This window comes from Diceros bicornis, chromosome 2, assembly GCF_020826845.1.
Source record: "Diceros bicornis minor isolate mBicDic1 chromosome 2, mDicBic1.mat.cur, whole genome shotgun sequence".
NCBI lineage: Eukaryota > Metazoa > Chordata > Mammalia > Perissodactyla > Rhinocerotidae > Diceros > Diceros bicornis.
In genome coordinates, this window is record NC_080741.1 from 76,464,741 (window position 1) to 76,492,705 (window position 27,965).

Consider the following 27,965-nt stretch of genomic DNA (forward strand, 5'->3'; position numbering starts at 1 on the left):
TTGGGAAAAGTTCGACTAATCGGATAAAATGTATGAGGCCAAAAACAGACTGTTAAATTTCTTAAGTTTTAATTTATCAGTATTTTGTCTTTTACCAAACATGCAATGGTTTTGATTGCCTAGACTGAAAACATTAATATCGTATTACATATTTATGTAAAGAGAGTAAATGAAAAGCAACCCAAGAATGCTGTCAATATGCTCAAGATTGTAACTTTTTTTCGAAGCTTTACTTCATTACTACTACTAATAACCTTGGGTTTATATGACTTTACTAGTTGTTCATCAGTCTTACACTGAACTAAAACTTACTCTAAATAGATTCCAGGGAGTTCTTTGCAGCAGCACACCACACCTCTTTACATTGAAATCCAAACCAGTTGGCGTGAGGGAACATTGCTTTTACATTTGCCCCCTGAAGGGTGTAATCTTAGAATGTTCCATATTGTTTACTGACACTTGCAAATAAAATTTTCTGATACGTAAAAACATGCATATAATACTATTTTCAAGTGTTTTATACATGACAAAACCAGACCTCTGAAGTAGCTAAATCAACATCCCTCCTATATAGAATAGTAGGAATTCTCTGATATTAGGTCCAAACATCTATTTTAGTAGTACTTAAATATTTCAATGTCTTATTTTATAGTACGTTTAATTACTGACCTGTGCGCAGTTGTCTCTGAGGCCCCCTCCCTTGCACCACAGCCCGTTACACTGAGTGTTTGTCACACTTCCTCTTAGCTGGGCTTTAAGAGAAATATGCTTTTCAAAATTGTTTTATCAAGGTCCAAAATTGCTATTTGCCCATAGAGTACAAAGATGCTATGACTGGCTACACAGAAAGGAAAATCAATTGTAAAATGTCAGAATATAGCAACTGAAATAATACTTTGTGCTATACACCCATTTACCCACTGAAAGCATTTAAGGCTCAAATCTTTAAAAAGCAAATGTATAGACCTGTTCGTGGAAATTTTAATGTAGGTCATATCCTTTTAATTAATGAAAGAAATTAACATTTACTTTAAAGGGACAGGAGTACTGTCCCTCTGTATATATGCTACCTGATATATACCATCAGATACCACATAAATACAGTTACCTTCCAATTCCAAAGGAAATGTTTATTAAAATAACAGGCTCAAGAGTAACCCTCAAGTTAATCTTTCCCAGGCTTAGCATGCCTAGTTAAGGAAATCATGAGAGAGGAGAGTATCAGCTACATACTGAAATATAGCTTGCCTAGAAGTCTTGCATGTATGAATGGCAGCCACGTAGGACACATCCAGTCTTCACATTTTATATAGGGTATTTTATGCAAATTTGTCAACTATTTTCTTTTCAAACACAAGTTTATTCTGGAATTCAGATAAGAAATGATACTTATCATAGACAATTACTGTATAAAATAGCCCAGTTATTTCAATTGCCAACACTAAGAAACATTTTTTCTTCAAGACAGTTACCACTTTTTAAGATCAATCTTAGTACTGCCCCGTACAAAAAAAACCACGTTTTTTTTTAAAGAAGCCTAGACATATTAAGATGGATAGATAGGAGAGGCCGAATATACTTTTCTCAGTAGGAACGATTCCAAAAGAATTATAAGGTTCAGTGATATAAGTCAGATTAAGAGGAGGTAGACATCAGTTTAGTGCCTGAAATATAATTATATTTCACAAAATGAGATCTTTATTCTTCTGCAGATGTCCTCTAAGCTGGCTTTTATTCAGCTATATATTCAAGTCTCTTAAATCTCACTAAGGGGGAGGAAAAAAAATAACTAGTCTTACCAAAAATTTCTGCTTTTTAGTAGCCAGCTCTCATCAACTTTAGGTCTTCTTTATATAACTTAGAAGTTCATCTTTTTCCATCTGGTAACCACTTTTTTTCCATTGTTCTCGCAACTGCTGCAATAGAGCCCCAATTTCTTTTCCTGAAGAAATGCCCACTTTTCTGATGTCATGGCCACTTACAGGAAATGGAGGAATGGACCACTGCTGCATTTCCTTTAGAAGACAGTGCTCTCCTTGGTACTTCAGTAGTTCACATACACGAGTAGTTGCATCAGGTTCCCTAGACTAAGTGCCAAAATCAAACATTTAGTTCCATCACACAGATTTAATGATCTTATCCTAAAATTTAAAATAAATGCTTGATGTGAAATTTTTCATTTAAAATAAATGAAATCCACAGAATACATTGTGGGTCTTAGTATTACTAAATTAGTTCTACAGTTAGTGACAATGATTTATATTCTGACCAAGCCTTGTATATACTTACATCTATAATGAAGTCTTGATAGGGTTTCAGTGGTTCTGAACTATCTGTTGCTTTAATTAAATCTTTCCTGTTTTTAACTATAAATAAACCAAGGTTTTTCTCTTCTTTTGAAATCTTCAACCTCAAATCCAATTTTGTGACATCATCCTGTACTTTGAATAATGAGGCCAAGAGAGTCATTGGTTTTGGTGAAAAACCTTCAGCATTTTTACTGACTTTGTCAAATTCTTCTAAACTTGCATTAGCAGGTAAGCCTGTAGGGACAAAAGCATTTTTCACCCATTTTTACAGTGGATAAATTTAATAAAAAACACTCAAATCCTAAACCAGCCATTGTTTCAGTATACAGAAATGCCCTGTCACTAGGACTCATTATTAGTCCAATCTGATGCTTCATCTTACAGGTAAACTACTGATACACTCTTGCTATCCTCTCTCATATCATTCTCAAACCAAGGGAAGTCCTAAAATGCTCGTTTCCAGGTCTAGAGGCAGCAGTGGTCATGGTGGTGTCATAGTCACAAGGGATACTTATTCCAATTACAAATTCTTGACTTTACACTGACATTCTATCATAGAATGTCTACCCCCTCTTCAGTAATTTTGTCTTTTTCTGAAATATACCCAAGTTTCCTGAAGTGTGATAAATGATACAATCCCACTGTTCTTTCTGAATATTAATTACATTTATTGAATAATTTCTATGTATAAGTCACTCTTCTGAGTGCGTTACATGTATTAACTCATTGAATCTCTCAGCCCTTCCATTAGATAGATGCTATTATTTTCATACCTGTTTTTCAGATTCAGAAACTAACACTTAAGGCACTAACCCAAGTCACAGAGCTGGTAAGGAGCAAAGCCTCATTCAAACCCAGGTCTGTCTGACTCCAGAGGCCACTTTATATCACTGTAGTAGGTTGTCTTTGAGCTGTTCCCTACCCGTGACAAAACCGTCCTACCCCTGACCTCCAAGTTGATCCTATTTTAAAATATTCCATTTTTCCTTTTAGAATTCTTCAACTAAATTTCAAACATTTTTTCCTTGTGAAATTTTAAACCAGATGTGTTTCATTGCCAAAAATGCAAACATTTTATAACTTGCTCTCACCTATGTAAGGAGCCACATCAAGATCATAGATGAGGTGAATCAAATGATTTACATGGTTACCAACAAGAATTTTTTTCAATTCTACCCAAATCCTTTCTCCTGATATTGCAGCCAAGCCTTTTGCGTTTTCTGCAATTGCTTCCAAAGTCTCAGGATCGTGGTCACCAAGTTTGTCTACAATTCTCCCATAAAACCTACGAAACAAAATTCTTGGAGTGTATTACCTCTGTGTTGGCATATCACCAGAAAAATCCATTTTTCATTTTATTGGTACTATCCTGCACATCTATTTAATGAGAAACAATATAGAATTAGGTCTAGGGGGAACTTAGAAATCATCTGGTCAATTCTCCACCTTCTCTTTTTTCCCAGATGAGAAAACCTGAGATCCTATAAAATATAAGTAACTTTCTCAAAGTTAGCCAGAACTAGAACCCCCTCGTCACTTTCACTTCCAAATTGCTGACTGAGACACTTGGAGTGTCCATTAAATGCAGTTCCTGAATTGGTACTTATAGCAAATGAATAAAACAGAGGATTCTTGTAAAGGCACCAAAATAAGACTGGAATGCCATCATGGAACAGTCTTAATCCCTCACTGCTTACCTGTGTCTGTACACATCAATACTTTTAATGAAGAGTTTTAAATATGACAAATCTAGTTGCAGATGCTGAAGCATGTTTCATGGAATCTCAGAATTGGAAGCCTTAAAGTACACCCATTCTACCACTCATATCTTTAAAATTCAGTTCATTAGTGATCTACATTAAATGACTAATTATGGCTAAGTCTCAGTCTATGTTCTGTTATTTGTAAAGAAAGACTGCAAATACTCAAGTTTAAAGGAATAGGATTTATTGACAAAATATGTAGGCTCTATATTGTAGAATATTCTGAGAGTGATCCCAACCAGCAAAAAATTAGTATAACTAGACATATAAACTAACCAGTTAGACTAGTTTTTAAAAAGGTTAGAGTTCAGAGTTTAAAAATCATTGCTGAGGGGCCGGCCCGGTGGCGCAAGCGGTTAAGTGCGCGCGCTCCGCTGCGGCGGCCCGGGGTTCGCTGGTTCGGATCCCGGGCGCGCACCGACGCACTGCTTGGTAAGCCATGCTGTGGCGGCGTCCCATATAAAGTGGAGGAGGATAGGCACAGATGTTAGCCCAGGGCCGTCTTCCTCAGCAAAAAAAAAAAAGAGGAGGATTGGCGGATGTTAGCTCAGGGCTGATCTCCTCACAAAACAAACAAAAAAAAAAAAAAAAAAAAAAAAAAAAAAAATCATTGCTGAGGGTCAGCTTCATTGTGCAGGGGTTAGGTTCGTGCACTTCGCTTTGGTGGCCTGTGTTTGTGGGTTCGGATCCCAGGCGCTGACCTACACTTGTCAGCCATGCTGTGGTGGCAACCCACATACAAAATAGAGGAGGATTGGCACAGATGTTAGCTCAGGGCTAATCTTCCTCAAGCCAAAAAAAAAAGAGAAAGATTGGCAGCAGATGTTAGCTCAGGATGTTAGCTCAGGGCAAGTCTTCCTCAGCAAAAAAAAAAAAATCATTGCTACCCACAAAACCATCCAAATGCATTTCATACTTAACAGGTTCATCTAAGAGATTTCCCATGACCACCTGAGACTGTAAGCGATATGAAGGCAAACTTTCATTCATTACTCTGTGTTCATAGCACCTAGCACAGGGGTTGACCTACGGTAAGCACGCAACTATCTGTGTAATGAATGATCAGTGCAGGAAATATTCAGTCAAAAAGAAAAATGGACACTTAAAAATATGATTTAAAGCTGAATTATATAGAAGATCATCACAGAATAGAGTAAATATGTGTATGTTTTGGGAATGAAAATATGAACTAATTAATATCTCACTCAGAAGTTAATAGTCTGCTAAGTCTCTACTGGGGACAGACATTTGGGATGTCACCATTTTGTACACTGATCTGCTGTGTGTTTCACATGACCAGAATTGTGCTCTAGTAATAATATTAAAAACTATATCATTAAATTTTTAAGAATTCTTACCTGAAATATCTTAAAATTCGAAGATAATCTTCTTGTATCCTCTGTTTAGCATGTCCAACAAATCTAACTTTCTTATTTTGTAAATCTTCATAACCATTAAAGTAGTCAAATAAAGTACCATCAAAACCTATTCATTAGAAAACGGGGAAAAAAATCACTATTAGCAAATAAGAATTGGAAAACAGTGTGACACACACACACACACACACACACACACACACACACACACACTCTGTAATGTTATTCAGCCATAGAAAATAATGAAATCTTGCCATTTGCAACAACACGGATGGACCTTCAAGGCATTATGCTAAGTGAAATAAGTCAGACACAGAAATATACCATATGATCTCATTTATATGTGGAATCTAAAAAAGAAAACCAAGCTCATAGATACAGAGAATAGACTGATGGTTGCTGGAGGCAGGGGATGGGGGTGGGCCAAATAGGTGAAGGGAATCAAAATGTACAAACTTCCAGTTATAAAATAAGTCATGGGGATGTAATGTACAGCACGGTGACTATAGCTAATAATACTGTATTGTATATGTGAAAGTTGCTAAGAGAGTAGATCTTAAAAGTTCTCATCACAAGGGAAAAAAAAATTCTGTAACTATGTATGGTGACAGATGTTAACTAGATTTATTGTGGTGGTCATTTAGCAATATATGCAAATACTGAATCATTATGTTGTACACCTGAAACTAATATAATGTATTTCAATTATACCTCAATAAAAAAATTTTAAAAAGAATCCAACTGGGAAAAAAAAGAATTGGAAAACACAAGAAAATCAACTAAAAACTATCACAAACAGTAATAATTAAGCAAAGTGAAGAGTTACAAAGTTAAAATACAGACATGAATAGTATTCATCTGTATCCACTATTCAATGGAAGATATAATGGAACAAAAGGCTGCATTTACAACAGCAACTAAAAAGATAATAGACTCAAGAATAAACTAAATAAGAAATATGCCAGTTGGGTGGAGGAAGACACCAAACAAGCTGATTTTCAAGTTAATATGGGAAAATAAGAATAGCCAAAATACTCTGGAAAAAATAATTAAAATAATAAATAAGAAACAACAGGAAAAAAATTTATAATCCTAGAATGGGGAAGACCTTTCAAAATATAATTACCAAGAAAATAAAACACAAACACACACCAGAGCCTTCAAAGAAATTATTAATAAATTCAGCTACACAAAAAATCAAATATGCCTGCATGGTAAAAACTACCACAACGCAAAGCGTAAAATCAGTGACGTACTGAGAAAAATGTATGTAAGTCAGTATCATAGAGACAAATGGCTAATTTCCATAATATACAAAAAGCTCTTATAAATGAAAAGACCACATAAATAGAAAAATTAACTAAAAATATATACAGGAAATATAAGAAATCTCTTTAAAAAATGAAGATTTTCAACCTTAGTCATAAAAAACGCAAGTTTATATCAGCATTTTTTCAGATTTCTATCAGATTGGCAAAGATCCAAGTTTGATTACTGCCAGCAAGGGTCTGGTGAATTACATCAGGAGACTTCATCATGCAGCCTTTTAAATTTTATGAATTTTGAACCATGTGAACCTAATATCCATTCAAAAAAATTTCCACATTACATTCTCTCAGATGTTGAATGAAAAGAATAAAATTGACAAAACAATTTTAATATAAGGCACATAAAACCTCAAGTACTACTAGAGTAACCAATTCATCCCACTTATCCCAGGATTTTCCTGGTTTTAAAATTACAAATCGCTCATGTCCCAGAAAATAGATCATTATCGGGGAAACTGAGACAGATGGCCACCCTAGGGACTAAGAAGGAAAAAGAGAAACACTGAGAGCAAAGACAGGCACCATTCAACCATCCAAATGCGAAGTTCAGTGATCCTAAGAGACATTTCACCTTGTGGCATCACAGAAAGGAGGCACTGCCACTACTTATGAAAAATAACCACCTGTAGGGCCGGCCCCGTGGCTTAGCGGTTGAGTGCTCGCGCTCTGCTGCTGGCGGCCCGGGTTCGGATCCCGGGCGTGCACCAACGCACCGCCTCTCTGGCCATGCTAGGGCTGTGTCCCACATGCAGCAGCTAGAAGGATGTGCAGCTATGACATACAACTATTCACTGGGGCTTTGGGGGGAAAATAAATAAATAAAATCTTTAAAAAATAAAAAATAAAAAAAAAATAACCACCTGTCAAGTTAGTTCTGTTTGAACTTGAATGCTCTTTGATTATCCCAAATGCAACAATACTGGTAAGCTCAGGCTTAACACTTCCCAAGCTGTTTTGGTTTATATGGGATTTTGATATGTACCGCAAATTTAAAAGGCTCCAGATCCAAAGAGAAATAACAGAAAATGAAAAGAAAAAAATAGGTAAGTAAACAGATAAAAATATGATTACAAAGTAGCAAATAAATGTGGTATATCTGTCCCTTAAGGCTATTTCTCTTAATGAAGAGACTCAACTCTCCCTGGTGAGCGTCTGGAAATACTAAGGTCTTTTTCAGTAAAGGAAAGATCAAAATTTGGAGGAAAAAAACATAGGCTATGATAAGAGCAAAAACTAGTCATGATTCATCTAATAAGGCTTGAAAAAAGCCTGGACAGAAAAATGGACTAAAAGTAAGGATTAGTGAGTGTCATATTGGTGTGTACTTTGTTTTGCTCTGAATATCATTCTTTTAAAATATGGTGAGTGAAAATAAGAAATAAAGTTGAGTTGCTGAGAATAATGTAGTGGTTAAGAACATGACCTCTGGAGCCAGGCTGCTTAAGTTGGAATCCTAAGTCTGCAGTTTACCAGCCAGCAGTATCTGCTTCACAGGGTGGTTAGGAAGATTCAGTTTATGTGAGGTGCTTACAACAGCGCCTGGCACATTATAAGGATTCAGCAAATGTTAGAAAACAGTGGTACCAATAAGAATAGCTTTTATTTTTATAAAATAGTATCTTGAAAAAGAATATTTAGTTTCTCTCTTCAGTTAAGTTTGCTTACGAGAAGCTAGTTACAAGATTTTATACACTGCACTACCTGGAGCAGCAGTTTACCCTGAGTAAGAATGACGTAAGATGAAATAAACACCTGGAGTTTGACCACACAATGGAGAGAAAACATGCCACCAACTGGGCTCCCTCATAAATCACCTAGACTTTGGAAACAGGCTCAAATCACGGCTATCTGTGACTTGAGCTAAATTACTTAACATCTCTGAATCTGTTTCTTCATCTGTCACATGGGTTTAATACCCACTTTATGAAGTTCTTCTGAGAGTTAAATGAGATAAAGTATATCAAGTGACCAGTGATGCGTCTAGAACCTAGTAGGCACTCTAGAAATACTGTCATTAATGTAATTAGCAGCGATCCCACCTTGGCCTACAACCCCCTTCTGCATTCCATGAAGGAAATCCTGTTACTTCATCCTTTCACTATTACTGTTGCCACAAACTAGGTTATGAATACTGGATGCTTCATCTCTCTCTTTTGTAATCCAAAGTTTTAAACATAAAGGGCTTGTCTAAAATTTAAAGTATAAAAAAACAATGCTTCGATTATGTACCAAAACACTAACCTAATTCACATCGACTCCCATTATGATTCTTACTGCTTTCATCAACAAAAAAGTTACACTGAGATGACAAATAGGTTTCCTCTTACATGTCAATTCTGCCTGACTATAGATGATTCCTAAAATGCAACGCAATGAAAGAATTTCAGGTTGTATCTTGGCTCAGCAAAAGAAAAGGTGCTGACGTCATTCACCAATGTGTGCCATGGGCATCAGAAGAGAGGAAAGGGCGGGACATGCATGCACGAAAGATAGTGCAGAGGACAAAGAGGGACACAGAGGGTGCATCTATGTGTGCATTTTTCTTACCTGAAATGTTAACATTTTTAGATGCAGTCAGTAAGTTAACATTGATTGAATGTGTACATGTGCCAGGAACTGTTCTAAAGATTTACAACTGTTAACTCCTTTAATTCTCACAACAACTCTACAAAGGAAGCTAATGACATCCTCATTTTACAGCTAGTGAGTCATGGCATCAGAATTCGAACCCAGGGATTTTGGCTCCAGAGTCATCTTTTAACCAATATGCTACACTGTCTCTTAGAAGAAACTAATGCAATCTCTCAAGCTGAAGAACATTTCCAGAATGCAGGTTTCACTTTAAAGCATTCAAATAGATTGAATTAAAATACTATTTTATCTCCATATATTACCTAAAAACATAGAATTTATAGTGAGATCTCTGCGTTCAGCATCTTTCTGCCAGTCAGTTGTGAATTCTACCTCAGCATGTCTTCCATCAGTGACAACATCAATCCGTAGTGTAGTAATTTCAAAATTTTCTTCATGAAGCTGTAATTGAATATGTTTTTTAAAAATTAGTTTTTAGTATCACTGGATGGATTGTAAAAAATACATGGGTACTGACAGGTATATCTTCTTTCTTTTTAAAGTCAACTAGTACACATATACCTTGAAACAGAAAGACACCCACAATATTCAAAGATAAATCTAAAGAATATTTTTAAAAAATAAAATAATAAAACCATCCTAATTAAAAAAGATGAGTCTGACATACAAAAATGGCAACTCTGACAAGAGATATGGCACAAGGGAGGAGCCCTTAAAACAGCATACAGTCATGTGTTGCTGAACAGGGACACGTTCTGAGAAACGTGTCGTTAGGCGATTTCATCATTGTGCGAACATCATAGAGTGTACTAAACAAACCTAGATGGTATAGCCTCCTACACACCTAGGATATATGGTACTAATCTCTTGGGACCACGGTTGTATATTCGGTTCATCATTGCCTGAAACATCGTTATGCGGCACATGACTGTATTCTGGTTCTTCGATTTCAGATCAGGCTTTTCTTTGAAAAATTTTTGAATAGCTTCAGTTTGCAAAGAGCTGAATACCAATTTATAGATTATATACCATTGAGCAAAGGACTGATAAAGAAATACAAAGAGTTAACACATGCTGCAACTCCTTTATTAGTAATCATCAATGAAGTTAAAGTGTTACATATATCTTGGGAAGACAGATTACCTCCAGCTGGGAAAAGTTGAGTAGCTTCATGATGGAGTGACACATGAGCTGAGCCTTGAAAAGTAAGTAGGATTTGTACATGCAGATGTGGGAAGAACATTTCAAATGAAGAGAAAAGGTGACTAAAGGCACAGTGGAGAGAAATAGGAAGTATACCTGACACAGAACACATTAGCATTTAGGGGTAGACAGCAAAGGGTTTTACATGCCAAGCAGAAGTCTGGAATCTCTTCATTAGGAACTGAAAGCCACTAATGATCACCAGAAGTCTGTTCTAGAATTCCTCTCAATCTCATATATATTCTTCTCTGGAAACAAGCTAGTTCTCTCTATAGAATTCTAGAACTCGGGCACTGAAGCACAAGTATCTCTGAAGGCAAAGGGTAAGCAAAGGGTTTGAAATAGGAAGACTGTTTGAAAATCATAAGAAACATCATCACAAGAAACATCATAAAAATTATAAGAAATATCATAAAAATTATAAGAAACAGCCTAAGAATCATCATAACACAAACAATTAGACTGCCCTTACCCAGGCAGAGACCCAGAGACTAACTCACTAGAAAGACCTGAAAATAGTCAGAACTTGGAGCACCAGACAGATGATCATGGGAATGAAGCACAATGAAAACAAGATTAAGTGAAAAAATCAACATGACCGCCAACTCTTTCCCCATTTGGTTTCCAAAAGGCTAATAAGTAGGCTTTTATTCTAACCTGGGTAACACTGGAGGATTCTTCTGATTTCTCCTAATGAAAAGTCCTACTGACATTGACATTGGTGCTCCCACAACTAACTGGCTGACCCTTCCCATGCAAAACTATAATAAAGCTCTCAAGTCATTATGCTAACACTAGAAGATCACCCATAATATAGAGAGAGAGCCAAAGAATACCCACATTTAAAGAAAGCCAACCAGCAAAAAAGAAAAAGCTCAGAGGAAATAAAGCCATTGTCAAAATAAGTGTAATTGGTACCATAAGGCGGGATATTGTGATTTATAATAAGAAATATATACATTTGGTCTTCATACCTGTTTCTGGAAGAGCTCCCAAAACCCTTGGAATTTCCTGTGATGAGAGCATCTAAAAACAGGGGCTGGTTGTCAGTGGAGCCAACATGTGACTAGAGGGTTGGAACTTTCAGTCCCACCCCGCCCCCCGCCCCCGACTTCTGGGGAGGGGAGAGAGGCTAGGGGCTGGAGATTGAGCTCAATCACCAACGGCCAATAATTTAATCAATCATTCCTATGTAATGAAGCCTCCATAAAAATCCAAAAGGCTTGGAGAACTTCTGAGTTCGTGAACACGTGGAGATTTTGGGAGAGAGGCGCACTCAGAGAGGGCAAGGACGCTCTGCACCCTTTCCCTATACTTTGCCCCATACATCTCTTCTATCTAGCTGTTCCTGAGTTATATCCTTTTATAATAAACGTGATCTAGTAAGTAAAATTTTTCTGAGTTCTGTGAGCTGCTCTAGCAAATTAATCAAACCCAAGGGGAAGTCATGGGAACCTCTGATTTATAGCCAGTTGATCAGAAGTACCGGTAACAACCTTGACTTGCAACTGGCGACTGAAGTCCAAGGAGGTGGTTGCTGGAACCTCCAATCTGTAGTCACTAGGTCAGAAGCACAGGTAACAACCCGGGCTTGTGCTTGGCATCTGAAATTGTGGGGAGGAGGGGTGTAGTCTTGTAGGACTGAGCCCTTAATCTATGGGATCTGATGCTATCGCCAGGTAGACAGAGTCAGAATTGAGTTGAATTGTAGGACACCCAGCTGGTGTCGGGAGCATTGCTCATTGGTGTGGGGAAACCGCCCCACCTCACGTTGGAATTAGTACCCCAACCCCTTTGCAAGGAAAATAAGAGAAGATGTTACCTCTGAAACAATAACAAGAAGCTTTCAAAAGAAATATTCTAAGAAAGACCTCTTGAAAATTCAAAATAGCAAAAGTTGCAAATATAATAGAAAGATTGGAAGATTAAGTTAAGGCAATCTCATGGAAAGTAAAATAAAAGACGAGAATATAAAACATGAGACAAAAGATAAAACTAGAAGATCAGTCCCTGGGGTCTGACATGCAATAGGAGTTTCCAAAGGAGAAGACATTTAACAAAGGGGATGAAATTATGAGCAAAATACAAGAGAGCCCACTAAGTGCCCTATATAATGAATGAAAAAATAAATCCAAACCAAGGCACCTCATCTTGAAATTAAAAACACCAGAGATAAAAAAGATCAGAAAAGCTTCCAAAAGGAAAAAAAAAATCAGGTTTCAAACAAAAGAGAAATCTGAATGAGCTCTGACTTCTCAGCGGCAGCGCCGGAGGGTAGAAAACAAAGCCTTTACGTTTCTGAGCGTAAATGATTCCCAGCCTCGAATTCCACAGCCAACAAACTATCAGACCACTGTGAAGGCAAAATAAAAATATTTTCAGGCACGTAAGCCTTTCTCAGGTTTCAGACTATTAAAATGAGGGCATAAACCAAGCACGAAGACCACATGGGATCCAGGAACCAGGAGGTCTAATAAGGAAGAGGCCAAAGAAATTCCCAGGATCTGGTGCAGGAAAATCCCAGGATGAGAGTGGGGTGCCCACCTAGAATGTCCAGATGGGAGCAGAAGACAGACTGCACCAGGTGAGATGGCTCAAAAAAAAAAAAGGAACTGAAACTTGATGTGTTTAAGTCTACTGAGAGGAACTTTATAGTTCTGACACAGAGTACAGGAATGAATTAGTGGCACATGGAAAGCTATGTAAAAGAAAAATGCTATTAACTGCAGGGAAAACCAACCATGCAACACAAGAAATGTAGTCATAATATACTACACGATCCAGCTGTAAACAATACACTTATAAATGTAAACCCAGAATATTGATTTAACCAAAAATTATGGTATAAATATACTGAGATGAGGGAAGGAGAATTACATGAGCTTGCTGTTGAGGAGGGGTGAGGTAAGAACACTAAATCATCTTCCCTCGTACGAAGTCAATAGATAGCATCTTAAAACTGGGAAATTAAAAAGAAAAACAAAACACTGCAGCATAGAAAGGTCTTTTTTAGAAATGTGGAGGTCAGGTGAGTACCATAAAAATTAGTTGAAAGTGGCTGCAACAAAGGAGGATGCAGGGTTTTGGAGGTGGGGTAGAGGACACCGATATTTTTTTATTAGGCTTTTTGCTGTTTTCTTTTTTTAAACCAGAAAAAAACATATAGAAATTTTAAAAATTAGAAAAAAGGCAATGCAATTACTGTCACACTTTTCACTCACCCTGGCAGTAATTGTTCCATGCTTTTCTCCTTTGTTGTTTATCATACGAATTCCAGCAGACTGAAACATCTCCTTCATTTGAGTTGGGGTAGCAGTGGTAGCAAAATCCACGTCTTGAGGCTTTACTCCATTTAATAAATCCCTCACTGCTCCTCCTGCTATTCTTAATTCATGATTTTCTTTGACAAATAATTCTGAGATGACAAAGAATATTTTTTATTTCAATGTGTTTCTTAAGAAGCACAGAAGTACAAAGTTTTTCAATCTATTAGGGACAGCTGAGATTATTTAACTGAGCCTTTTCATATGAAAAGTAGGAGAACACGGCCCATAGAAATGAAGTGACTTGCCTACATTAGAATGCCCGCAACAACTGTGAGAAGCAGGGAACTTGCAGAATTTTTCTTTGCTGCTTTGGAAGATAATTCAGAATTCCACAATGCACCAAGGTCATTATTATAAATCTGAATTATTACCAAAGAGTAAAGTGAACAATTCTGCTTTCTTTCTCCAGGTTTATGTGCATACTTTAAAAATGTGAAGTGTTCTTGTATGTATTTCTCTTTGTGTATTGATGTTGAAGCAATATGTTCATGCATGAAACTATCAAACATTAGCCTATCACACCAAGTATGATAAATGTTATAGCTAAGAATCCTTCAAGAAATAATCTGCATATGATGTTTAAAACCAACTCATATCTCTGCTCTGGAAAAGCCATATGAACACTGGAACTACTGTGAGGGCCTCAGTCCAGGAGCCAGAGCTGATGCCTCTATAGCTATAGGACAAGACAAAGTCCATTATAACTACCCATATGACCAAAGGACACCATATGGAACCTAGTGAGAATGACATCCAGGAACTGGCCTGATATGACCAGCTAAGCCCTGGTGTTGTTACGAGCTGGGCTGGCACTCACAACTAGGCCCTGCTGTTCTCCTGTTGAACATAATGTCAGAGAACATCCACATCAGACAGGGCCACCCTGTGACTATGATGGATCAAGATAAGACAACTCATAATCATGTCCGAACACAGACAAGACATGAACACTAAGACACCACCCTATAGCAGTTAATATGTGTGATTGCTCCTCATTTACCAATCAGTTTTAATCTTGCACTGTATTCTCACCTTCTAGGTAAGAATTATTATAAATCACAGATTTATCCCTGCTTCCTGACACCACCTAATCCACAGCAAAGCCCCACTGCTTAAACCCGCCCCCAAACCATGTAATATAGCCCAAATCCTACAAGAAGTCCTTTCTAAAACCCTTGCACTAAGATGTCCCAAGGTTCTCCATGGTCAGTGTTCTCCCTCACTGCAAGAAGTAACAGCTCAACTTGGTGAGTTCCTAGTGGTCTTTGGCTGGAGGGCACTGACCTGCGATTTCAGGTAAATGCATCTAAGTTCTAGCATCCCTAATCACAACTCAAAATGTCATCCTCCATCCCTACTCTAACTTCTTTTCTTTGTCATCTCCTCCTTTACCTATTCTTCCCAAACCTTCCAACCCCATTCTCTGTAGACTCCCTAAATGATCTGCTAAAAAATAACAAATGCTCCCTCCCTCTACCTTCTTGCCTTAACCAACAGCTCTCCCAGAAGGATACCACTTCCATGAGCCCTCTCCAAGAGGAAGTGTTCATGTTCCTTTAACTCCACATTTCCAATCAAGTCCCACTGACTACATTTCCCTATTAAGGGTTCCTTAACGTGGGGTCCATGGTCCTTTAAAATAAAATATAAAAATCATGTATGTTAGTCCACAGTTTTCATGAGATTTATAGAGGTCCATGATCCAAAAGGTTAACGACTGCCAAAATATATCTGGACTCTACCTTCATTTCTCCCTAGTCCAGAGCCTCTTAATCTCCTTCCTGTACTGGTATAAGAGTCTCACAAGAGTGCCCTCATGTATCTCCCTGCCTCCAGTGCTGCACCACTCCCCTTACATCCAGCCTCCATGGTCTAGATGTAGGGATCTAAATCACCAGCTTCATTACACTATGCCACTGCTCCTCTAACTAGTCACATCACAATATCCAAATTTCTTTAGCACAATATCCAAGAGCCTCCGTGACCTATTTCTGTCTCATGTCTCACTAATCTTCATATCACACCTTACAAGCACCGAACTCTCCCTGTAGTTTCCCTCTGTAACTTTGCTCATGTGAATCACTTCATCTAAACACCTTCCCAACTCATTCATCTAGTTGAGTGGCTGGCTATCAAACGTCTTGGAGCACAACCCACACTAAGAAAGACATTTCTCATAGCAGTCACTCATACTTGTGTGTGTGTGGAAGTGGGGTTAAATAAAAATTCATGAAATAATACTTACCCTCACTACATACCATGCAATTTAAGCTATTCTATTTTATCCTCTTTTCCTCTCCTTTTGCAATACTGGTCATGACCACCAAATTGACTTCTGGCTACTAATGGGTCTCCACCCACAGTGGGTAAAACACTCACCCTTACTCATCTTTTGTGATTCAGTTTAGGAAGCCTCTCCTGATGATGGAGTTAAGTGAATTTCTTCTAAGCTACCAGAGAGGCCTATCTTTACTAATTATATTAAAATTACCTGTTTATGTCTTTGTCTCCCCACCTCTGAGGGTAGAAAATCTATCTTACTCATCTTTATACCAACTTGGCTCACAATGGAAGTGAATGTGATATCCTAGCTTAAAAAAAAGTGGCTTCACTGGAAAGTATTTTTTTTTAAGGTTTTCTTCCTTCAAATTAAAACAGTATCTAAGAAAATGTTTTTGAATGCAAAAAATGGGCAAGTTTTACTTTCATTTGAATCTACTTTAACAGCCTGAAGAAGACCAAGGCTGAATACATAGATAACCACTGTTTTAAGATGCTGGTGCCACTAAAATAAAATTGTAAGTTGAAAGTCACCCAATAAATCAACTGTACTACAGAAAAAGAGATCCAGAACTCAATCTATTCATCATTTTGATTAGCCCTATGGAAATGGATAACTAATTCCAAAAACCTCACACTTCTAACATTTTACTACAATTGAGAAAGGCATATAAAGGCATATGTATGGGCCCGTATGGAATAGTAGTCATAAAAACTATAAGAAACGGGGGGCCAGCCCCATGGCCAAGTGGTTCAAGTTCCGCGCACTCCGCTTCAGCAGCCCAGAGCACAGTGGGTTCAGATCCCAGGCACAGACCTATTCCACTCATTGGCCATGCTGTGGAGGCATCCCACATACAAAATAGAGGAGGACTGGCAACGGATGTTAGCTCAGGGCCAATCTTCCTCACCAAAAAAAAAACCTACAAGAAAGGCATGATTTTTTAATTGACCTAAAACAGTAGGGATTATAAAGCTTAAAGACTCCTTTTTTCCTCAATTACTGACATCTTTAGTCTCATAGAAACAGGGATGCATTCCACTTCCAACAAATTTTGTAAACTACATACAAACTCAGTGAAAGTAACACCTAATGCAACTAAATTGTAAATTTAAGCCTAAGACTCAAGTAATGCAGAATCTCATCATTCCAAAACTGCATTAATTTGCTTCATCTGCCACATCTCATAGTAAGCTATGGTTAATTATTCTCATTAGCAATCCAAAAGCCCATGACATTAATGTGTCAGAAAACTTTTATAATTGTCTCCTATCTTTTTAGTTTTATTTTAATTTCCAGTCAAATTTTCATTCACTTCTTCCCTTTACAATTTTGAATTTTGAGTGTTGGAGGTTGGAGGGATGGACAGTGAGTGGGAATATAAGCAGGAAGACTACTACATAGCATGACTATCACTCCCAGAATACAAACGATCTGTTCTTCAGCACTTGCTGGAACTCCCAAACTTCAAGAGTGATCAGCTGTTCCTATTATCCCAAATGTTAATATGATGACTTTCTGATATCACATACCTTAGCAGCTGATAGCTAACCACTGAGCCCTATCACCCAGCAGTGAGTATGGACCACAGCCAAGTGGCCGAAGAAGCCCTGGCTCATCCACTGTGTAACTTAGGCAGAAATCACTACGTTTGGAACTTCAGTCTCAGGTATAGAATGGGGAAATAATCTTATATGCCACTAGCATTATACAGTTGTCCTCAAGCAAAAGGAAAAATAAATTACATGAAATAAACTGACAAATTATAAAACCCCGTATGAGCATAGTAACTATCCTAACCTCCCAAATTCTTGCACACTGGAAACTAATTTTACATGTGGCAAAGCAGCTATTAAGATTTGAGAACTGGTAGAATATTAAACCACACAGTATCACCATACAACAGCCATCATTTTTTTCCTTTTTGTGTTTTTGTGCATATTTTCATACAGAACATTGTATTTTACCAGAACCCCCAAGTCTTTAGAGAGACGCAAAGGCCACATAAAAGCAATTACTTGATTTTCTAACTCTTGAGCACTGCACTAGTATTCCATTCTTGCCACTTCCCCTACAGCCTAGAAAAGTCACCTTCAGAACACGCCCATGCTCCCGTTTGCCAGTCTTTCAAGGACAAGACCCTGGGGGCAAATACTACTTCTATCCTACCACACTATTTAGTTTCTCACTTCCTTAGGACTTCACCTCTCAAAGTGGAGAAAATTCAGCTCTTGAAGTCAGAGTTAGTAAGCCAAATGCAACTGTTAAAATAAAAGATGTTCAAGAACCTATAGTAATCAATATCCAGAGCCTTGTTTCCAAAAGAAAAATGCAGAAGGATCTGAGATAGGCTGCCAAGAGTTAATTACCTACATCCAATTATTTGGCACCTTTCTTCCAAGAGGCCTCTTGCAATGGAACTGGGAAAGGCATATAAAGAAAGAACAAGCTTGAATTCAACCCAGAGTTGGAGCGTCTAGACCTGTGCTGTTCAAACAGTGGTCAAATGTGGATATTGAGCACTTGAAATGGGCAAGTCTGAATTAAGATGGTCTGTACCCGCTGAACACCAGATTTTGAAGACTTACAAGAAAGGATGTGAAATATCTCATTAATAATTTGTATACAAATTTGCTATTAAAATGATGGTATCTTAGATATGAGATTAAATGAGACAATATACTAAAAATAATTATTAAAATTAATTTCACTTTTTTTTTTTTTCCCCGTGAGGAAGATCAGCCCTGAGCTAACATCTGTTGCCACTCCTCGTTTCGCTGAGGAAGATTGGCCCTGGGCTAACATCCGTGCCCATCTTCCTCTACTTTATATGGGACACCACCACAGTATGGCTTGACAAGCGGTGCGTCAGTCCACGCCTGAGACCCAAACCTGCGAACCCCAGGCTGCTGAAGTGGAGCCCGTGAACTTGACTGCTCAACCAGCAGGCCAGCCCTTCTTTTTACTTTTTTAATGTCGTTACTAGAAAAGTTTACATTACCTATGTGACTCATATTATATTTCTATCGGACAGTGAGTTTCTAGCTTTTTTTTTTTTTTTGTGAGGAAGATTAGCCCTGAGCTAAAATCCGATGTCAGTCCTCCTCTTTTTGCAGAGGGAGACTGGCCCTGGGCTAACATCCGTGCCCATCTTCTTCTACTTTATATGGGACGCCACCACAGCATGGCTTCACAAGAGGTGCATCGGTGTGTGCTGGGGATCCGAACCTGCGAAACCTCTGGCCGCTGCAGCATAGTGCGCGCACTTAACCACTACAGCACTGGGCCGGCCCCAGTTGCTAGCATTTTTCACTTTAATTAAAAACCACAGTGAAGCATCAGCTTTAGGCCCTCTACTTCAAGACCACGTGAAGAACCTATAAGAATCAAGTTCTGGACCATTTACCTCTGACATGTACCTAAAAAATCATCTAATTTCAAGAATAGGAAAATAGCTTTGGGAATAAGCTAAGACCAGCAAACTCATTTTAAAACAATGGTTCCTTCACTTTCGGTGCATCAAAATTATTAGAGTTTTATAAAAATTTATAGATGCCCATCCTCCTCAGAGATTCCAGTTCAGTAGATCAGGGGTGGGACTCCAGCATCTCTACGTTTTAAAAGCTCGCCAGGTGAATCTAATGGACAGCCAGGGTTGCAAACCTTGGTTGCAAACCAAAAAGCCTGTTTAGGTCATGTGTCTACATACATACACCTTAATATAGTTCTGAAGCACCACTAAAATAACACAGGCTTTGAAACGCAGCTGTGTGGCTGCTTCAGCAACAGCAGTAACTGATATTGAGGACCAATATAAGGAATGATAAAACTGTAGCAAGCAATATGAAGCTGCTGCCGGCAGGCACTTAGCTAAAGCCACTGCCTGTGTTCCTTCCAGATAAGCTTTGTACGTGCACAAGTGGAGGTGACTCCTCTTTCCTTCTGCCTTCAGTTCTCTCAGAAAGCACTTATACCTAGGGAGGAAAGACAGCTTAGCGGTTACAAGCTGGGTTCTGAAATCAGACTGCACAAGTTCAAAACCCAGCTCTCCAGTTATTAGTTATAAAAACTTTGGCAAAGCATTTTGCATTCCTAAGTCTCTGTTGCCTCATCCATAAAACAAGAGAAAACGTACGTACTTACTAAGTTAGTAGGCCCAATGCTGGAATGTAAAGTACTCGGGATAGCAAACAAAAAAGCCATGCTTTTTATTGCAGCCATTTCTAGCCTCTTCTCGTGATTTAGTGGCTATAGTTTTGGATTACCCATAGGAAACCTTTCTCTCATTAGCTCAACAAGAACAACAAAAACCAGATAAAAAATGTTAACCCTCTGCTCCTCCGTTGACACAGGCTTTCAAAGCAAGAAAAGGCATCCTAATCTCTCACCTGTCAGACTCTTCAATCCTTCTGTGAAAAGTGACTGGAATTCTGGAGACTGCAACTTCATTGTAAATAGGTATTGCTTCAGAAGGCACAGTCTACGCCAACTACAGCTCAGTAAGGGCCTGCGCCAGGGATACAGGCACCTCAGCATCTGGGGGGAAAGTCACCAACCACACACCTACAAGACAAACATGCATGCACAACAATGACATTTGTAAGTGAAGGAAAACAAAGGGATACAGTGAAATTTTATTTACCAATTGAAAGACATTCATCTCCTGTTCAGATGAAAAACTGAAATAAGTGGCAATCTGAGGGGCAGTTACGCTTGCAGCTGTCCAGTTTCGTACTCCTGAAACACTACCATACTTGCATATCGCATTTTACTGTTACACAACTCGCCTGAGAGGCAGGTTTCAGTTAAAGCGTGAGGGGTACAGGGCTGCCAAGAAGAGTGGTTCCAGAAAATGTAACTCAGAGACTTGCAGGAACACTCGGTCTCCTCCGGAACATGTCACAGTCACATGTGTGTATCACCGTACTTTCCCACACACACCTGAAATGTATGACCCAGGCATATTTCCTAAGCACTATAAAATGGACATTTTCCCATGACTCGTCTTTGCTGCCACTCACCATTTCCCGCCACCATACCGTGTCCGGACTCCCACCCACACTCTGCCTCCCGTTCTCCATCATCACACCCTGTTTTCCACATAAGGTGGGCCTCCAGGTGACTCCAACAGAAACCACTAGAGAAGAACCATGCCTTCCCTTGGAAAGCGGCTTTCAAAGAGCGGCGGTTCCCCCCAGAGGGCGAGTTCCTCTTACCGAGACCACATGGGGAAGAAAAACACTCCCGTTTTCTTCCACATCCGCCTCAATTCAGAAAAACCCACTGGGGACCCTGGCCCTGAAACGGCGTGTCCCGCCCCCCACACCAGGTGCTGGCCCGAAAAGAATCAGTGAGACCCTCGGGGGCCCGGCCGCGAGGAAGGGAAAGTGCCAGGGGAAGCCCGATGAATCAGCCCGCGGCCAGGCGAGACGTGGCAGGGACGCGGCCCCTCCACGTTGGGCTCTGTTCCCCACAGCTGAGGAGGCCTCTCGCCGCCCCCAGCTCCCGCCTTCCCCTAGTCGCGGCCCCGCGCAGGCTACACCGCCCCTCCCTGCCCCTTCCTGCGGCGCGCGCCCGTTCACCTACCCCGCCGTCGCCGCCGCACGCACGTCCGGACGGCGGGCGTCATGACGTCACAGGCGCGCGTCGGTCGGCGGCAAATGGGAAGTCGCAGCAGGGTGTGGGCGGGGCCCAGGAGGCTTCTCGCCTGCAGCGCGGCCTCTTGCTGAGTGCGGCTTCCCGGGTGCCCTGAGGCCCGTTGGGGCCAGGGGTGCTCCTGCCGGGACTTGAGGGATCAGGGTCTGTTTATTTATTTTAATTACATCTTACCGTACCTCTCTCTTGCCCTGAGGTGGTCAGACGCACATCAGCATTGCATTCCTGTGTGACCTTGGACAAGTGACACTGTCTTCCCTTGGAAAATGAGACTATCAATAAAACCTATCTCAGAGTGTTGCCAGTCTTAAATTGTTACTCCCTAGCAAAGAGAAAGTGCTTAGTAAATGTTAACTTGTTATTCCTGCTTGCTCCCCAATTCGCACTTGACTCGTTTTTTTGTCATTGGAAATTTTTAATTATTTTATTGAGATCATATGGGCTTATAACATTGTGTAAATTTAAGGTGTTCATTTCTGTGTAGACTGCATCGTCTTCACCAATAGTCTAGTTTTTATTTGGCATCATACGTATGTGCCCCTTTACCCTTTTGCCGTCTCCCCACCCCCTTCTCCTCTAGTACCACGTTACTTTATTATACCCTAATCTCTGCACAGGAATAAGAACACAATTTTAAAAATACTCAGAGACACATCGTCAAGACCTAGGCAGAGCGTTCAGCGCATACTCATTCTATTGTTAAGCCCTCCGGTCTGTTGACATTACTGGGCCTATTTTATTTTCCTGCTTGGGTTTTGTAAACATTGGCTTCGGTGGTCTGGAGGCTTTTGGAGCTGTAAAGTGAAGAACTTGAATTTGATTCCGTTTTTTCGTTTTCCCCAGGGCAGAGAAGAGTGAAGAAAGTGGATAAGAGTGGGAGTACAGCCCTAAATCCTTAAAATGGGAAACTTTCAAAAAATTTCCCAATTATCTTAAAAATGAATAAAATCTGCATTGTAGGGCTAATGTATGTGTTTTATTTCAAGTGTAGGCTTTTTAATATAACTTCACTTAATTTCCCTAAAGTTTTCCTAGAAAAATTCGTGTGCCATGATATTTCTGTAGCTTCCAATGATTAGACCTCTTATCTTCAGGTGTGTTAAATATCCTATTTTGAGAAGCACAGGACTAGCTTTCCAAGCTGCCATTCAGAGACAGAGCATTGATTCAATCCAACTTCTTAACATGGTAATGAATATATATATATCCTAACTAGACTGACCAAGGAGAAAATACAGAGAATTCAATGTAAAAGAGCATATCAGTACAGACATGTAGACATTAACAGGATAATAGGAGCTATTATGGACAATTTTACTCCCACCAGTTTGACATTGTAGATGAAATGAACAAATTCTTTGAAAAATACAACTTATCAGAACTGAAACAGGATGAAATTTTAGAATCTGAATAGCCCTTTACTATTAAAGAAATTGAATTTTGTTCAACAAACCTCCCACAAAGATAATTCCAGGCCCAGATGGTTTCCCACTTAAGAAAGAAATTACAGCAATCTTGCACAATTTTTGTTCAGAAAATAGAAGAGGGAACACTTTTCCTCTCATTTGAGGCTAGCATAACACTGATAACAAACCTGAAATAGATATTAACAAAAAAAGAATTTACAGATCAATATCCACATGAACATAGGAACAAATATCTTTAATAAAATATTAGCAAATTGAATTCAGCAAGTTCAGTTGATCAAGTTGAGTTTATCCCAGGAATGCAAGGTGGATTTAACATTTGAAAACCAATCAATGATATTCACTGTACTAGCAGACTGAAAAAGAAAAACTATATGATCATCTCAATACATGTAGAAAAAGCACTTATTCAACACTCATTCATGATAAAAACACTCAGAAAATTAAGATTAGAAGATTTCCTCAACCTAGTAAAGGACATCTATGAAAAATGTATAGCTAAAATACTTAATGGTAAAATATTGACCACTTTTCTCCTAATATCAGCAACAAGGCAAGGATGCGCAGTCTCACTACTTCTTTTCAACATTTTAGCATAGTTCATAACCATTAACATAAGGCAAGAAAAAGAAATAAAAGACATAACAATTGAGAAGAAAGCCAAACTGTCTGTTTTCATATGACATGGTGGTTTACATAAAAATCGTGAGAACTGACAAAACAGCTATTAGAACTAATAAGTGAATTTAGCAAGGTCTTAGGATTCAAGGTTAATATATAAAAATCAATTGTATTTTCCTATAGTAGCAGCAAATAGTTATCAATAAATTCTAATTTTAATAGTAGCTAAAATTATGTACAGATATATATAGATACAGATTATAATGTAGGAATAAATTTAACAAAAGAAGCTATATGGTTGGTAACCATGCATATATAAAGATACTGAACATCATCAGTCATTAAGGAAATGAAAATTAAAACCACAATGAGATATCATCACACAACTATTAAAATGTTTTAATCAAAAAATCCAGCAATATCAAGTGCTGGTGACAATGCAGATCAACCAGAACTTTCATACATTGTTGGTGAGAATACAAACTGTTGCAGCCACTTTGGAAAACAGTTTGGTAATTTCTGATAAAGTTAAATATACATGCACCATATGACCCGGCAGTCCAACTCCTAGATATTTACCTGAGAGAAATGAAAACTTATGTTCACACTAAAAAATGTGTGTGAATAGTCATAGTAACTTTATTGATAATCATCCAAATCTGGAAGTAAGCCAAATTTCCTCTAACAGATGAATGGATAAGTGAACTGTTGTACATCCATACAATGGAATACTACTCAGCAATACAAAGGAATGAACTATCGGTACACACAACAACATATCTAAATCGCAAGTCAAGAAAGCCAGACTCAAGAGGCTACATACAGAATGATTCTATTTATATGACATCCTGGAAAAGGCAATACTATAGAGACAGAAAATAGATCAGTTGTTGCCAGCGGCTGGAGATGGAGGGAGGGGTTTACTACAAAGAGGCATGAGAGAATCTGGGTAGACTAAAAAGAGTCTAGAACAGTACACTAAAAAGGGTGAACTTTCCTGTATGTAAATTATACCTCAATAAACCTGACAAAAATATTGTCTTTCTCTATATTAGCCAAAAACTAGAATATGACATTTAAAAAAAATATTTAAAAAGGCTCTCAAAGAATGCTTGTTCAAATGAATTCAGTTGTTAAAGCATTTACATATGAAGGTAGAATGAAGGACTTGGAGGCCATTAAACTAACTGCGAAAAGAACTGTAGGTAGAATGCCCCTCAGCCCCTCTACAAAGTATATTGGTGAGGAAAGAGGGGCTCAAGATGTTTCCTATTATCTCTTACTATAGACCCATCCTAAGGGAAATAAAACTTTACCTGCAACGGAACTGACATTTACTACACAGAATTCCTACAGAAAGTATTCTCTTTGCATACTACATACCCAAAAGTAAATATCATGAACAGAGGGTACTGCTAGGGTCAGGCAGGTTGCTATCACACCATGGAAACACTACAGCCATGAGTATTACTCTGCAGTTAGAAGGCAACATATTATTAAAAAGGAAATTCAAGAACATGAGATAAAAACAGTTTAGAAATATATATCAATATTTATTGTATGTACCAACTTTAGGTCTTAACAGTTATCAATGTTGGTTTGAAAACCCGTTAATGCTGGTTGGAATGTATATCAGTGCTGGTTCAAGATTCCCTCATGAGTGGACAGCTTCTGTCTTTCTTCACAGTAAATCAGATCTTTGATTCCAGTTGATACATCTAGTGGCCAAAATGTGGCTTGTAAATGTTCAGTTGTCTCTTCATTCATCAAAGTTTTGGTTGTGTTTCTTTGAAATTGATTCATTTCTGGAAACCAGAGAGAGAAATAATAGTGTATGCGTACCAGTTGTCAATGTAACATTGTTTTCCTTCATTCATTCGTACATCCATCAAATGTTTTAGTGTCTACTATGTGCCAATGGCATGTGTGAATATCACAATAATAAAACTACCTAACAATTTATGTTGTGCTTAAAACGGTGCCAGGCATTGTATTAACTCATTAACCCTCACAAACACACAATGAGGTGTTTTTCCAATGAGGAAACAGGCATAGAGAGGTCAATTTGTCTAAGGTCACACAAGCAGTAAGTGGCACAAACAGAATTCAAACCCAGACTTTCTGACTCAAAATCACTACTGCATTCCACGAAAGCTGGAGAAGCAGGCAGGGACCAGATCATGCAGGGCTGGTCCTTCACATGATGACATTTGGATTTCATTTTAATGGTAATATAAAGACATCACAGGTTTTTTAAGCAGGGGTTTCCATAAATCTATTTGTGTTTTCATGCAATTAGTCTGGCTGCAGCACGGAGAATGGGTTGGAAAGGCCTGGTGCATAAATGTATTTTCTCACAGTTCTGGAGGTCAGAAGTCTAAGAAGGGTCCAGAGGGCTGCATTCCTTCTGGAGGCACTTGGGGAGAATATGGTATTTTGTCTTTTCCAGCTTCTAGAGGTTCTCTCCCTCCCTCTTCAAAGCCAGCCGTGTAACATCTTCTTTTCTCTCTGACACTCCTGCCACCTTCTTACAGGAACTTTTGTGATTACATTGGGGCCTTAGGATAATCTTCTCATGAAAAGATCCTCACCTTAATCACATCTGCAGTCTAAGGTGATATGTTCACAGGCTCTGGGAATAAGGACGTGGCCATCTTTGTGGGTCCAGAATTCAGCCTACTGCAAGCCCCAAATGTGTCTTTTAGTAATTAAGGGGATGGGAAGACACAGGAGCATCAAGGGTTATTATGTTACAGAACAACTGATTGGTCAACTTGGGACGTTAACTATGCAGACCTTAATGCTGAATTCTTTCTCCGTTTTTCCCCCTTTCTGGTTTTAGAGAGGTGGTTTGATTTCAGGTAAAAAGACATGGCTGAACAGAGGTGGAACCATGAAATGGCAGTGACAGCCCTCAGATCAGAGCTCTCCACCCCACCTGCCACGTCTCACTCCAGGACCCTTCCCCGTCAGCTGTCCTTAATATATCACCACTCCCAGGAGCATTTGCATTTTAAAATAGGACAGAGAAGGGAGAATAATGTGTCACATAAAGATAAGAATTTATAATGACAGCATTTTAGGCTCCTTGGGGAAGATATTTGAGACAATATTTAGACAAGTCAGATAAAACATAATTGTGACCTAATTTTAATTTCTGCAGTTTTGGAGTTATGGTGGTTAGCTCCTCAAACCCCTCCCTCACCCTTTTTTTCTTTGTAAGCAACAGTGAGTAATTTGTTTAAAAGAACAAGTTCTGTTTCAAGAATGTGTTCTTTCTTTGAAACAACAAAAAGTACCTGTTTGAAGAAAAAGTCATTCACTCGTTTTGTTCTCATAAAAGTTTAATAGAAGCCAACTAAAGTTTAAGATCTCCCAGAGGACAAATAAAGATATTTCTCAGCAAATGTGGAATCGCAGTTTTCATTGGTGCTGGGGGATTTTACACACAAATGCAATTTTATTTTACATTTAAAAGAGGTAAGTAAATAGACAAATCAATTTTAGCTGTTCTGAAATTTCATACTGCATCATTAATTTTAAAAGATGGAACTTCAATAATAGTTAAAAGAACAGAGGCCCAAGGGTAAAGGCTGAGAATAATCACCTTCAAAATTCTGACTTAGCCACAGCCTGAGATCAGAACCGAGAGGCGTCTCAAGCAGCTGCCTTGTGATGTTCGCCATTGCATTTCTTACCTTTAAATATAGGTTCATATGGAATTCCCTACTGTAACAACACAAGCCCCCACTTCTTTCCTCAAAACTGGATACTCTGGGGCCAGCCTGGTGGCTTAGCGATTAAGTGCACACGCTCTGCTACTGGCGGCCCGGGTTTGGATCCCGGGCGCGCACCAACGCGCCACTTCTCCGGCCATGCTGAGGCCGCGTCCCACATACAGCAACTAGAAGGATGTGCAGCTGTGACATACAACTATCTACTGGGGCTTTGGGGGGACAAAAAGGAGGAGGATTGGCAATAGATGTTAGCTCAGAGCCGGTCTTCCTCAGCAAAAAGAGGAGGATTAGCACAGATGTTAGCTCAGGGCTGATCTTCCTCACAAAAAAAAACAAAAAACAAAAAA

At 38.8% G+C, this 27,965-nt stretch overlaps 1 protein-coding gene across 1 annotated transcript; it reads right to left on the minus strand.

The window, feature by feature from the left end:
* Positions 1 to 199: 199 nt before the first annotated feature.
* Positions 200 to 21,678, minus strand: TRNT1 (tRNA nucleotidyl transferase 1). Its single transcript, XM_058563508.1, has 8 exons — positions 21,395 to 21,678; positions 20,567 to 20,741; positions 13,793 to 13,986; positions 9,671 to 9,809; positions 5,431 to 5,557; positions 3,401 to 3,594; positions 2,290 to 2,543; positions 200 to 2,087 (listed from the first exon to the last, which is right to left on the minus strand). Exons 2-8 carry the CDS (start codon positions 20,712 to 20,714, stop codon positions 1,839 to 1,841), a joined length of 1,305 nt encoding a protein of 434 aa, XP_058419491.1. The 5' UTR covers positions 20,715 to 20,741; positions 21,395 to 21,678; the 3' UTR covers positions 200 to 1,838.
* Positions 21,679 to 27,965: the final 6,287 nt, after the last annotated feature.